The sequence below is a fragment of the Mytilus californianus genome, unplaced genomic scaffold, assembly GCF_021869535.1.
Source record: "Mytilus californianus isolate M0D057914Y unplaced genomic scaffold, xbMytCali1.0.p SCAF_2, whole genome shotgun sequence".
Classification (NCBI taxonomy): Eukaryota; Metazoa; Mollusca; class Bivalvia; order Mytilida; family Mytilidae; genus Mytilus; species Mytilus californianus.
Window position 1 is genome coordinate 78458173 of NW_026262668.1, and position 16159 is coordinate 78474331.

The 16159-nt window shown below is 31.4% G+C and overlaps 1 protein-coding gene across 1 annotated transcript in view; it reads right to left on the minus strand.

Moving 5' to 3' along the window:
- Window positions 1-466: 466 nt before the first annotated feature.
- The window catches only part of LOC127728232 (uncharacterized), a 37715-nt gene continuing 22022 nt past the window's right edge, over window positions 467-16159 (minus strand). Inside the window, exons 7-9 of the mRNA XM_052235478.1 lie at window positions 12374-12520; window positions 10971-11034; window positions 467-922 (exon numbers count right to left, since the gene is read on the minus strand). Of these exons, the coding sequence (XP_052091438.1) occupies window positions 480-922; window positions 10971-11034; window positions 12374-12520 (654 nt within the window). The 3' untranslated portion in view covers window positions 467-479. The remainder of the gene's footprint in view (window positions 923-10970; window positions 11035-12373; window positions 12521-16159) is intronic.

The following is a 16159-nucleotide window of genomic DNA, read 5'->3' on the forward strand; positions in this document are numbered from 1 at the left end:
GTAATGTTAACTGGCAGAAAGACTAAGTCCATTTATGAGTAAAATACAGAAAACACGATTTTTTTTTTAACAAAATTTACTTCTGCATACTATCTTATGATCATAAACAAGCTTCTGTCCAAGTGTGGTACAAATCCAGGATAGTTTAAGAAAGATATTAAAATTTGAAAAACTTTAACCACAGGGTGAATATTTGTGGACGCAGACGACGACGCTGCTGACGGAATGTAGGATCGCTATGTCTCGCTTTTGCGACAAAAGTCGCAGGCTCGACAAAAAGTTACTACTTTGATCTTGCTGCCAGTATCAGATAATGCAGTGAATTTCAGGATGCGATTAACATTTTTGAGCTACTCCCTTTTATTCTTTTTTTCGTTTGATGCTGTGTTACAGACCAAATGTCCAATACATTTTGAATTGACCTTTAGAAACATTGCTCCAGTTAAAAAAGAAAAACAATACTGTATTTGTTTCCATATTTATTGCAGGAGAAAAAATACAAGTCCAACTACAATTGCTAAAATAGGAAGAAGAACAAATCCATATACAGTTACAGAACATAGCCAATACAATAACCAGGCTTTTACCTGACTCAGTGACAGCTGCCCTCCAACAAATGTTACATACATCAAATTTATGAAAATTCCAGTAAACAAAATAACAACTAACCATGATCTAATAAAGTGTGGCAAACATTTCTTGTTTTCATTCATTACATCCCATTCAAGTTCATACAAAATTTTCGGTGTAATGCTCCTGTCCAAAGCTGCATCATCTCGAATTAAACCAGCCTCATAAACATTTTGTAAATTAACAGCAACAAAATCTGTGTGTTTAGTTTCCATCTTGGCTACAAAGTCCTTTGGTCTGATTGTATTCCTTGCTTTAACATGTTTTAGAAAAAGAACCATTGGTCCTAATGCTGAAATTGAAAAATAAAATACTTGTTAAATTTACGAAATGTCGGGAAATCAACTTTAATTTCTAAAGTCTACAATATCAGCTCAAAGTTTTAGCCTAGGATCTGATGTCCGATTGAGTGTTGATGCAAGGACTGAAATGCAAAATAATGTGTCATGATCTCTTTATATACTGTGGATTCATTTATTTTCGTGGGTACCAATTTTCGTGGATTGAGGAAAACTTGCATTTTCGTGGATATTTGATTTCGTGGTTTTCCAAAATTCTCCATTTAATCATACAGCAAATTTGCAATTCGTTGAACATTTAAATTCGTGGTTTCCATGTACCCACGAATTCCACGAAAATTGGTATCCAACGAAAAATAATGAATCCACAGTACCCTTCCTTTCAAATGGGTCAATATTCTTAATGGGCCTAAAAGTAAGGAGACCCAATTATGATTTTCACTCTGAGATGCCATATCACAAAGGTTTCTTCAGGGTTTGCTAAATTGTGGAAAATTAATACTCTAAAACCACATATATGTGAAAATGTCTCATCTTTAAAATGTCTGCATACAACCTTATAGAAAATGTGTCATTCAATGAACATTTACATTCATGGTCCATCTGTACCCACGAAATTCACAAAAATTGGTATTCAACAAATAATATTGAATCCACAATAGCTGAAAACAATTGTGTGATAAAAAAATTATGATTATTAAGCAGTCTCTGAACCATAAAAATGAAGTCAAGGAAAATAGGCATATCTAAAAAAAAAATAAGAAGATGTGGTATGATTGCCAATGAGACAACCCCCCACCAGAGACCAAACGGCATAGAAGTTAACAACTATGTGTCACCATATGGACTTCAACAATCAGCAAAACCCCATACCCCATAGTCAGCTATAAAAGGCCCCAAAATGACAAATGTAAAACAATTTAAAAGATAAAACTAACGGCCTGATTTATGTACAAAACAATGAACTAAAAAACAGTTATCTATACAGCAACAAATGACAACCACTGAATTACAGGCTCCTGTCTTGGGACAGGCACATAAAGAATGTGGTGGGGTTAAACATGTTTGTGGGTGCCAAACCCTACCCAGGACAGTGGCATAAGAGCACAACATATGACATGGCAGAGTATTTATACATCCCCACAACAAAATAGACACCTAAGTAGAGATCTAAAAGTACTCACAGTTACTGACAGCTAGTTCAAAACCAATAACAACTAATAAAATAAATGGGGAATGTGTCCATGGGACACAGATGATGCCCCCGCTTGTCTATCATATAAAGTTATAAAGGGACATTACTGAAAAACGGTAATAGTGACGCTACCCAAATTTGTACTTGATCTGAGTTTTTATGGTAATAACAATTGTGTATAAGTTTCATAACATTTGGTTGAGACAAACTTAAGTTAGAGAACGGAAACGAAAAATTCAGCAATTTTTCCATTTGTAAAGGGCATAACTCTAGAACAATAAAAGTGACACCCCCAAAATTCAAACTTGATCTGTATTTTGTGGTAATAAGCATTGTGTATAAGTTTCATAACATTTGGTTGAGGCTAACTTAAGTGAGAGAATGGAAACAAAAAATTCAGCAATTTTTCCATTTTTAAAGAGGGATAACTCTAGAACGGTTGAAATGACGCAACCAAAATTCAAACTTGATCTGTATTTTGTGGTAATAAGCATTGTGTATAAGTTTCATAACATTTGGTTGAGGCAATCTAAAGTTTGAAAACGGAAACCAACTTTGGGACGTACTGACCCACGTACGCAAGGACGTACAGACGGACAAGGGTAAAACTAAATGCCCCCTCCGCTATGGCAGGGGCATAAAAATCATGTATCTAAGACTAAGATATGCCCAACAGAAGCTTCAGAACATGTAGGAGAGACAAAACCACATAAAAAATAATAGCAACCTGCCCAAATTCGACAGAACTGAGAACACATAATACACAAAATTGATTGGTTGATTAATAGAGTAGCTATACAAATACCACATCACATCATTATACTTTAAAAATCAAACTGAAAGAAATATTGTAATACATTGTATTCACAGATTAAAGTTTTATATCAATGTATTCACAGATTAAAGTTTTTTATATCAATGTATTCACAGATTAAAGTTTTATATAATTTTTTTATTACTTGAAGCCTTTATTTCATACATTTTAATGTCTGCATAACCCTGGTGCATTTCCACTGATAATGGGAATAAACTAGAGGCTCTAAAGAGCCTGTGTCGCTCACCAAGGTCTATGTGCATATTAAACAAAGGACACAGATGGATTCATGAAAAAATTGTGTTTTGGTGATGGTGATGTGTTTGTAGATCTTACTTTACTGAATATTCTTGATGCTTACAATTATCTCTATCTATAATGAACTTGGCCCAGTAGTTTCAGTGGAAATTATTTTGTAAAAATTTACAAAATTTATGAAAATTGTTAAAAATTGATTATAAAGGGCAATAACTCCTTAAGGGGTCAATTGACCATTTTGGTCATGTTGACTTATTTGTAGGTCTTACTTTGCTGTACATTATTACTGTTTATAGTTTATCTCTATCTATAATAATATTCAAGATAATAACCAAAAGCTGAAAAAATTTCTAAAAATTACCAATTCAGGGGCAGCAACCCAACAACGGGTTGCCTGAATGGTCTGAAAATTTAAGGGCAGATAGATCTTGACCTAATGAACAATTTTGTTTTTGAAAGATTTGCTCAAAATGCTTTGGGTTTAGATATATGAGCCAAAAACTGCATTTTACCCTATGTACTATTATTTGCCATGTCGGCCATCTTGGTTTGTGGGCGGGGTCATCAGACTCATTTTTTAAACTATATACGCTAATGATGATTGTTTACAACTTTGGTTAAATTCATCTTAGTAGTTTCAGAGGAGATGATTTTTGTAAAAGATAACAAAAATTTACGAAAAATTGTTAAAAATTTACTATAAAAGGGCAATAACTCCTTAAGGGGTCAACTGACAATTTTGGTCATTTGACTTATTTGTAGAACTTACTTTGCTGAACATTATTGCTGTTTACAGTTTATCTCTATCTATAATAATATTCAAGATAATAACCAAATACGGCAAAATTTCCATAAAATTACTAATTCAGGGGCAGCAACCTAACAACGGGTTGTCCGATTCATCTGAAAATTTTTAGATAGATAACCTGATAAACATTTTTACCCCATGTCAGATTTGCTCTCAATGCTTTGGTTTCAGAGATATAAGCCAAAATCTACATTTTACCCCTATGTTCTATTTTTAGCCATGGCGGCCATCTTGATAGGTTTGCTGGGTCACCGGACTCATTTTTTAAACTAGATACCCTAATGATGACTGTGGCCAAGTTTGGTTAAATTTGGCCCAGTAGTTTCAGAGAAGATTTTTGTAAAAGTTTAGGGACGACGGACGCCAAGTGATGAGAAAAACTCACTTGGCCCTTTGGACCAGGTGAGCTAAAAACGAAGAAAGTAACCGCAGTTTAGCATCACCACCGGATATAGGTACCCCCGAAGCGGTGGAAAAAACAAATGTGAAGTCAGGTAAGGTCAAATTCATCTTATTTTGATTATATTCTACGTTTTGCTAAGTTTTCTTATTCCTGATTTTCCTGATTCCTAATACAGGTAATGTAACTACTATTTAGAGCTAACCATGATCTTTAATTGGCTTTGTCATTCTTCAAATTGTCAGAATCAGACCAGTAGGTACCTGTTCAAAGAAGCATGTGACAAGTTCAAATTTGTTAAAAACACATTTATCCTTCAACTATTCATTTGACGTTTTTTAGATCAAAGTTACATCATATCTAAGGTTAAAAAACACTATTTCGAAATAAACTTTTGTTTTCACAAAGAAATTCATGTAAATAAGGCGGATAAATTGTTTGGGAATGGTTTTTACTGTACAGGGAATAGAATAGATACTTTTTGCTATCTTTGTTTCTTTGCCTCATGGGTACCTATGTGGGGTGGTGTTGCTACACAGTGGTACTGTATGGTTTATACATTGTTATTTCATAAACTGGCATTGATATGGGTATGTCCTGATCATGCACATATAGTGACGTCAATAAGGTCATGATGTTATTATAATTCCAGATTTTGAATCCAGTGAACTTGACTTAGCTATAACAGTGAACTAGAACAATTTGGTATGTCTAATTCCAGTCATTTAGGCAAATAGGCATTTCAACGCTGAATGTATGATAAAATACAATACTGTATACAAATATCACAACAGATATTCTAATAAGACTTTAATACAAATAAAAGTCTTCAATATATAAGCACATTTACTATGCAACATAGTGTGCTTTTCATGTATGCATCACGACTGAAGAGTGAAACACTTTTCACTGGCAATATTTCTATGATAATTATCTCCCTTAGATAAAAATCATATAGATCTACTTTTATGTTAAAAGTTCAAGATATCAAATTTATTTTTATTATTTAGAGTTCTGTGTATTTTTTTAAGAATAAGTAGTTAGAATTCTTTGTGACAGTTTTTACTCTTTTTGCAAATATGTCCAGATTAGATTTTGTTTAATATCTGAGATGAAGGATTAAAGGGAAACTCCGCCAAAAAATGAAAAATTGATATTTTGTTCTTTAAGCATAAAAAACCACTTGTTCATAAATAAAAAACTTTTATTCTCTATGTAAAGAGATCAAAATCCATTTTTGAAATTCACTATCAGTTCTCGACATATCGCCATCTTGTCGGCATGTTCGATCTAAAAAGTCACGTGATATCTATAAACCACAAAGAACAAAAAGAATCGGGGATTTACCGACCGTGCGTTAAAAACTCCCATCATCAATTGGGAATTACCGTAGACGGTTATTCAGTGTCAAAATGTCTTGTCAAGCGTACGGTTGTTCTGCCAGGCAAGGTTATGACAAAAGTCTACATAGTTTTCCCAATCCCACAAAAAAAGAAAGAATTGTATCAGACATGGTTGTACAACCTTAAACTAACAGCAAATAGTTGCATCTATAGCAAGCACAAGTTGGTGTGTGAAGACCATTTTGAACAATATTGTTTCGAGGGAGATTCGATGGTAATTATCCTTTTTTAATAACAAAATAACCTAGCAGTTCTGATAGCTATAGTTATCAAATCCTTATATGATAAGATCTTGTTGAATAAAAAAAATATAGATTTGATGAGGAAGAACAGTTTCAATTATAAGAAAGACAAATGCAGTGTTCTTGTAACAATCACTGATTTACAGAAGATTCATTAGTATGCCTCTTTTATATAAAGTGCATTGATTTGTATAAAGAATAGTTCCGTATTTAGACAAGATAATTTTTCAATTAATAAAGTTATACGATATAAAATAACATTTTTTTAATTATGATATTTAACGGCTATTGACAAGGAGCAATGTTAGGAAGAGGTTTTAGCTGGGACATAATATGTTGATATAGTATAATATTCCCAGGTTATAGATATGTAAATATCGGACATCTCGATTTTTTTTATTAAAAGTGTTTTTTTTTTTTAACTAATCTTTAAATTATATCAAATTGATACGGGATCAATTCGGAACAGTCACTTATAAAGACACTAAGCTTTACAGTTAAATGTGTGACTCTTTCTGGTATGTTCGGTGAAAAATTTATAGGTTTTTTTTCTTTTTAAATTTTACAAATGGAAGTTTTTAACGACCTTGACTGGCTATACAGCCCTTGCACGGTCGGAAATTTAAATTTTATTTACGTTATCTTATTATATATATATTTTGGCTTCCTCCCGAATTGATAATAGGTATGTCAGAATTATTGATAGATGTCGTGTCAGAGCGACACATTCAGTTAGGTATTCCAAGGACGTATATTAGATACACGTTCCTGGGTATTCCAGTGACATCCTGTCAACTAAAAATTCGTATTACACAATTATGTAATACAGGTTCATGCATGGCCTCTTTATTGAGGTACCCGGTGTGCACAGGTAACATTTATTGAACCATATATTTGTGTCTAACGTTGTTTATCGTGTGTGTGTTTGAAATTATAATTCCACCTTTTAATGAATGATGTTATTATAATAATATTATCCACTATTTTTGCTGATAATAAGTTTAAAAAAATTATAAACATGACCTTTGAACATTTTGGTAAAATGAATATTGTTTTGTCATGATTCTGGACCATATTTTTGAGAAAAAAAAATTCTTCACGCAAATACAAGCTTTTGTCGATTGGCAAACATGCAGATATATAAAGTAATGCAGCACTTATAGTCACTATCCATATTAATTCATTGAAGATAAGAGAGCCCCTTCTATATATGTCTAATGTCCCTATCTTTATAAGGATTAGGACGACAGGGGAAAAAGGAGCGGAGATAGAGTGGCATAGTGAAAAAAAAATAACCGAATAGAGAACAATATAGAGAATGATCGACGAAAAGCGAAATAGTTATTGTAAAGGAGCGGAGATAAAGAGAGGTATAGTGAAAAGAAATGTTTGCTTGACAAAGTTATTGCTCACTTTGATATTTTTAGTTATACAAATTCACACATCATGTTCCTTATTGGTATTCACGTGCACTAACTTGATGCTGGGAACAGTATATAAATATATATGTTCCTGCTTGATGTGTTAAGTTTCTGCATAGCATGGTTAAAAATAATTAGTATCCCATTTGTTATATCGTAGTGTCACGGTGTTACTTTGTTAAATTTATTTAGTTTGTTAATGATTGTGTAAATAAGAATAAATCTGTATAAAAACTTCATACCATTTTAGTGATTGCCTATATGCGTTTGATTATTGTTACATTTAAGATACATATATACATTTAGAACCTTTCATACATCTTAAAGTAAAAGATGTGTGTCTGAGTTAAACGACACAAGTACCCTGTAATACTAGTACGAGAGTATAGCATGTAAAAATTCCTACTCAGTATGGTTGTATTGGAAATCTTTTCATACAGATTGACAACTCATGGTCCGACATGCATGTAATATTTTCCACATGACGCTCATAGTTCTTTCTACCATCATCATCTTATTCATTAAATATTGCTGTAAACATCGATGGTTCACACCCAAACAAATTGGGAGTAATATACCTTCAGATCTTCTCCGTGGTATACACTTGTGAAATATATAGACGAAATTCTGTATTGCAGTGAATCTACATCTCACAAACACAATTTTTGAATTACGATTCTGAGTGAACACCCACTAAACCAATACAAACGTATGGCAAGATATAACCATGCAGGCATTTAGTTTTCGTCAGACACAAGATAAATAATCACTCTCATAAACGTATATATGCATGCAGTTTCAAATATCAAGAACAAGCGGTCGATGCCTATAGATCATTGTTAAGTCCGTTTACTAACTGTTCAGAGTCAGACATGTCAATAGTTCATTCTTGGAACCTTCATATATCCCATCTGATGATGGGAACTCTTTCTGATAGTGTTGACGACATAAGCATGTTTATCTGTACAAGTGGTTGCATGGCCTCTCCTGCCCCAATTTACAAACAAATACGCTACTAGTCTGCTATCTCTGGAGCTCATCCTCAATGGCACTTATGCGTCAGGAAACTTACAAGTATACTAGTAAAGATTGTTTCAAGAACAACGAGGTTTGGTGAACTGTTCTAAAATCATCAATATCAGTAATACATTACTAAGATATGCCTTTAATTACAACAACTGTATTACTAATTTGAATTAATGACGGCTATCCTAAAAAAAATCCTCAAATAAATTAATGTATTAGCTTAGATTTATAATGTATGTATATTCATTAATGAAATAAACGATAATTGGTATTCTTTTCACAAATAATTTGTCTAAGTGATTTTCAAATGAATTAAATTATGTAAGAATGAAATGTTAATAAGAAAATTTAAAAAAATCATACATGTTGTACTGTTGTACTTTTTCAATTAAAAACTTTAAGATTGCGATAGTTTTACGATTGTTAGCATTTAAACATCGCCAGATTTAAATACAAGTTAAAGAATTCCGGTAAAGTAAATTAAACAGATGTGCAATGATTATTAATTGGGAAATGTAACATTTAATTTTTAAGATTAAAAGTACTATTCTTTTAACTTCATATCTTAACTTTATGCTAATTGCATAGAACGTAACCGAAAATTGTTCTATTTTAATATTGTAACACTTCCGGAATTAAAAAGTTGAATGTTATTAATTTTCAATTAATTTATACAATTTAATTATTGTTTCTCTATTGTCATCGGGTATTTCATCTGGGTATATTAAACACGCTATACTCTTTCTGTTAATCCATTCAAAATGACAATATTCACACCTGTGTACGCTTGAATTCACACCTGTGTACGCCTGAGGCTAAATTGCTGAAAGGTAAAGTTCAAACGATTCTCCTCAAATCGAGAAATAAACAATGACTTTACAAAATAATATACACACTCTGTTCACAAACATTTTGCATTGAAATGGTTATCAAAGTTATAACGGTAAATAAAACTTAAAATATTTTCAGTTCAATATCAGTAAAAATGTTCTATAGATATTTTATGAAAAAATCTCAATAATTTATGAAATTAATTCGAAAATATTTATATTTAGATAACTTCAAATAGGAAGTTTTATTCAATCAATACAAAACGGTACACACATATTCATTTTCTTTCATTCTTATATTGTGGTTATTAACTACGACCAACGGTCATCTGTGCGCTTTTAATTACGTAAAATTCTGATAAGCAATTAAGACTTTAACAGATTTTATTTTTTCCCATGATTCAACAAATCGGGTTAAAACGTCACAACTCAGTGACGTAGGTCAACCAAAAAAGTTACAAATACTTGATTTTCTCCGTTATTAGAAAGAATATAAATTTAAAACTTTGTGAATGTGTTTTTTATGTTAAGATGAACATATTTAGATGATAAGTAAAAAATCGCGGACTTTCCCTTTAAGATATCTTTCTGTAATTGTAATCATCCAAGTTCTGGTCTTAAATGATAAGTTTGAAATTAATTGATAATTAAACTGAATTAAGCACCTTTTGGTTAAAGCTGTCATTTCCTTTGTTAATTAAGTAAAAATGTATTTATTATGTAATGTTGTGTTTGAAATTTAAGTTTGGTTACGCAAGAGATTTTATGTTTTTAATAGTGGGATTTAAAGAGATAGTTCAACCTTTTTTAAAGAAGGACTAACTCTGATTTGGCAGTCATTTATTTCATGACTGTGTACAATCCTTTTCACAGTTCTTGACAATGTGTCCATTATGTTGAAGTTCATCAATTCAATAATACCTTTGCTTCAATTCTCTTCTACTTTTATAATTGTTTTACCCGACAGTCATGAAATAAATGACTGCCCAATCAGAGTTAGTCCTTCTTTAATATCTGAGATGAAGGATTAAGATATCTTTCTGTAATTGTTATCATCCAAGTTTTGGTCTTAAACGAGAAGTTTAATATATATATATATATTTGAATGTGGAAATAATTAACATTTACAATGGACAATGTGTCTGTTGTAATATATACTTCATGACAACCACAGTCAGGCCCAATCTTGACCATCAACCCAGCCATCTACTCTACCATGTGTCAGCTATTCAACCCTCATAGTAAACCCATGAAGAGAGTCGAGGATCATACATAGGTGCACCTCACCCTTGTGAAAGATGTAGTGAAATGTGTATTACACATTACTTATACTTTACTAAACCTTTTCATGTGAAAACATGTACTTTAAATTGCCTGGTCATCTAAAGATAATCATTATTAATCAAGTTGCTCTGTTTTTGGTTTTTGACTGAATTGTTAATGTTAAAAACAAGAAAGTAATTGAATCCTTTTTAAAGATGCTCTGCCCCTGTTGCTAAAAGATAATTATCCTTAGATTAATCTCTGTTGTATGAACTGGCAATATGCATGTCTTGGATTAATGAACAGGTTCATAATTCATAAAGTAAAATCAGATAGACAAAACATTCCAAATAGTATGTCTTATTCATAACAACTTCTTACTTTTTGCAACTGATGCAAATTCTTCAATATTGATCTTTAGTTGTTCATGTTTCTGCTTCTCAATCTGGAATGAAAAATTATATTTCTACACCTTGTTAATAAGTACATGTATCTTAAAAGGCTTACGCTTGTTCTCTGTGTTACTAATAAAACTAGAGAATCCAAGAATACTTTGCCACTCACTTTGGTTATTTTTTTACTAATGTGTATCAGAACACAATTTGGTTGAATTTCTGTCAAATTATATCAAAGTTTCAGGTTAAAAAACAGTTGGGGTTCATCAGTAATAATACTAAATTTATAAACGAAGTATTTCTCAAAATTTAAAGTGTAAATGGCAGCACAGACTGACAGAAATCTTTTCCAGTAGTTTGATTTTACAGATAGACACGGTGGCATCATATTTGATGACAGTTGTGCTCAATGTCAATAATTCTTGAAGGAGAAATCACACGTTTCATTTCCAACAAATTGGGTAGCAATTACATATTACATGCTTTTTTTGAAAAATTTTTGGAAGTTTTTCTATTTTCAATAACACTGTTTGAGGAAGGTTTTGGGGAAATCACTATATTTCTTAAAGGGCAGAACAAATGTAAAATGATCATTTACAAAAAATATAATGATAAATGCAATTAGTCATTTAAAAGATTTTCCTTAACTGTCATTAATGACATTTTATTTTTTAAAAAATTTATTCAAAATTGGCCGTCATGTTTATAGTTAGATTGTTGTTAGAGTTAATGACCATAAAAGATAGAAAACATAATCAATATAAGCTAATGTAATAAATTCCACTAAAAAAATTGAAGATATTTCTATGTAATAAATAATCCAATTTAATACAATTATATTAATAATTTTTATTTCATCATATTATATCTGGGAACAGTATATCTATATATATATATATGTTCCTGATTATATATACATGTATACATTTAATGCCATACAATATTTTTTAAGGTTTTAGCTACCTCTATGGGATACAGTATTTTCTAAGGTTTTAGCTATAGCACCATACAAATTTTAAATGATCAAAGCAAAGATAGAGAATGAAATTACAATTGTTACTTCTACAAGGAAAGGAATACCTACTGTGAAGTCATTTATTTTTGTGGATATCAATTTTCATCGATTGAGAAAAAAATGTATTTTCGTGGAAATTTGATTTCGTGGTTTTGCCAGTCTACATACATTCTATAGAAAATGTGTTCTTCGTTGAACATTTAAATTTGTAGTTCACCTTTACTCAGGAAATACACAAAATCAGTCTCCAAGGAATAATAATGTTCCACAGTATGTTACATTTCACTTGACAAGATAAGATCTGAGTCCTAACAAATACATTTGCAATCAGTGTTTTTTTGTATATCAGTACCTAAATTTTGAGCCTGATTTACCTGTTTCTCTAACATCACCACATGTCTTGCTGAATCAACTGCTTTACTAACAAGCTGTGAACTCACGAACTCCTGTATTTCACATGTTAGCAAAGAATTTGTTACATCTGGTAAAATCTTAAATATTTCTTCAACTGCTAAATCCACCTGAAGACAAAAAAAAATATCAAATACAGGTCAACATTACTTTACTCATAACAATAGCTTCTTCAATCCTTACCCGATTTTAACTTTTCCAGACACGTTGATTATTTTTTTATAATTAACGTGTGGTCTTTTGATCTCAGCTCGTCATTGGTCATGACTCAAAATTCCATTATGACGTCAAATGTTCTTGCTCTCCTCTGAAAATTCTATTGTGACACTATGAAAAAAGGCTACCATGCCTGATGATGTCACAGATCTTTTTGCAGATCAGTGAAAAAAGCTTGCTTATATATCACTTAAAAATCATGAGATAAACAGATTCCACCACAGAATCTTGTGCAATACAGTATTTCTCCAATCTTGATAGGTAAATTTTCAATATTCAAAAAGATAAGCAAGCCTTACGTCTTAAATTTGAAAATTTAACTGTTTCCAGTGGATATCAAACTTGATGCGGTGGTAGAATCTATAGATAAATAATCTTTTTGAAGCATCTACTGAGGTTGTATGTCTGGTATGCAAATATGTAACACATTAACTAAATTTGAGTAAAAACTTTGACTTGAACTTATCCATTTATATCAATAAACAGCTGCGCCATGAGCGCATGATACGCCCGTCGTCTTGTGTGTGAATTTTTATGCAATAAGCATAAATAGTTTCTGACATACGGCGTGACATGCGAAAACCCCCTTTTTTTTTTACAAAAAACTCAATATCTCTAAAATAAAATTTTGAATCATAACTAAAAAGTATACAGATCTTTAGATTAATATAACTAGAAGTGTGTAAAATTTTAAGCAATAATCATAAATCGTTTTTGAGATACGGCGCGACATGTGAAAACCCCCCTTTAAAAAAAAAAAAATCAATATCTCAAAAATAAATTTTGAATCAAAACTAAAAAGTATACAGATCTTTAGATTAATATAACTAAGAAGTGTGTAAAATTTTAAGCAATAATCATAAATCGTTTTTGAGATACGGCGCGACATGTGAAAAACCCCTCCCCCTTTTTTTACAAAATACTCAATAACTCAAAAATAAAATTTTGAATCATCACCAAAAAGTATACAGATCTTAAGGTTAATATAACTAAGAAGTGTGAAAAGTTTTAAGCAATAATCATAAACTGTTTTTGAGATACGGCGCGACATGTGAAAAACCCCTCCCCCTTTTTTAACAAAATACTCAATATCTCTAAAATAAAATTTTGAATCATCACCAAAAAGTATACAGATCTTAAGATTAATATTACTAAGAAGTGTGTAAAGTTTTAAGCAATAATCATAAATTGTTTTTGAGATACGGCGCGACATGTGAAAAAAAACACACACCTGTTTTAGTTACTAAGTCCTGTAACTCAAAATGTTTTAATCTTATTTTCACCAAAAAGTATACAGATCGTTTGACCATCATAAGAAACAACTATGTTAAGTTTCATGAAATTTGGATAAGTCATTCTCAAGTTACGGTGCGACATGTTTACGCCGGACAGACAGACGGACAGACAGACGCTGGACATTTGTATACCATAATACGTCCCGTCAAAAATTTGACGGGCGTATAAAAAATTAAAGGTGAAGTAATACTTTAAAACTAAAACTATTTTTAGATAGTCAGGTGGCTTTATTGGTTGTTTGGCACAGATGTTTTGTGCAAATAAGAATGTGGATCATTTTTAAATTATCACTACCCAAGCAATTTAAAAGTGGTTAAATCAATTTTTTAAAATGGTTTTTAAAATGCACACTACTTTCACAATAATTTTATTTAAATGTCCCCCGAAGCAGGACATATTATTAGTTACACAGTGTGCTAGTGACCCCATATAATATATCGTATTAGGTCACTAGCAATTTACTGACCCCATATAATATATCGTATTAGGTCACTAGCACACTGTGTAACAAATTTATCTTACCAATTATCTTAACATGTGGCATTTAGACTAGTGGCCTATCAAAGTGATCAAGTCTTCAATATTAAGAACTTACCTTCTATACAAAACAAATGCCAACAATAACAAGTTGTTAGCTTTAATGTGTTTTCTGCATTTATTTTCAGTCATTTTTCATCAATTTCTTCATCTGTTGTTTGGGCGAAATGTTTCAGATTATTCTTCAAAGTCATGTTGTTTTTATAAAGGGACGTAACACAGCTACTTACTGTATATTAAAATAAAAAACACCCACTAACCCCATATTAAATATCCAAGGTCTCCACATGTTCACTTTTAACCAATGATATTCCTAGAAATGTATAGGAGGTAAGATAATTACCTTTACCTGTTATAATCCAATAATTTTCCATTTCAAGTGCATAGATCATTCAGGTTTCCAAAATTGTTCATATTGACCTTTGATAAAAGTTTTTAAAAAATCCTACAAGAAATGTTGGCTGAGAGTGCATAACTCCCATATAATTAGTTGATCACAGCTGATAATAACCGTTAAGTATAGATTTCATAAGATTCCAACAAGAAATTTAGCATAATTTCATATACTATAAATTCAGAAATTTTTGTGACCATTTATTATTGTGATTGTTGAACAATTGACAAACATAGGAGGCTAATTATTGTGATTTCAGTAAATGCTGCAAGCAATTAATGCTTTCAATTTACGAAACTCATCCCGTTGCAATTTTCACAAAAATAATAAAATGCTCCGCTGGTTGCAGCTTGATAAGACCTCAGAGGTCGAACCCTGAACAGTTGGGGCAAGTACGGACACTACATTCAAGCTTGATACAGCTCTGGATTTGGAATGTGATTAAATATTTGACATAGCATAGGTTTCTGACACAGAATGAATGTGGTCGAAAAACTGAAAAATTTGAAATTGGACTTTTACCTATCATGGCCCAATTTCCAAAATCTAAATACACGGTTAGATTCAGCATATCAAAGAATCCCATTAATTCATTTTTATTTAATTCAAACAAAGTTTAATTTTGGACCCTTTGGACATCAATGTGGACCAATTAGATAAAGGGGCCCAAAATTCAAAATCTTAATACATTGTTAAATTCAGAATATCAAAGAACCACATACATTTAATTTTTGTTGAAATCAAACAAAGTTTAATTTTTTATCACGGTTTAGACCAACTGAAAACTTTGCCTGAAATCAAAAATCTAAATACATGCTTAGATACAGTTTAGCAAAGAACCCCTTGCATTCATTTCATAAAATCAAAATAAGTTGAATTTTGGACTATGTGGACCAATTTGAAAACCGGTCCCAAAATCAAAAATTTAAAATACACAGTTAGATTCAGCATGTCAAAGAACCCAAAGAATTAAAATTTTATAATTTTGGACCCTTTGGGCCTTAATGTGGACCTATTTGAAAGAAGGCCCCAAAATTAAAATCTAAATACCGGTACATGCTTAGATTCGGCATATCAAAGAACACCAATAATTCAATATTTGATGAAATCAAACAAAGTTTAATTTTGAACCCTTGTACCAATTCAAATACAGAGCCCAAAATCTTAAATCTAAATACACGGTTAGATACAGCATATCAAAGAACCACATGAATTCAAGACTTTGAATTAAACCACATTGAAGTTGGTCAAGAAATAAGCAATTTATACAAATAAATTAGAAAAGTGTTGTAAAAAAAATGAAGAA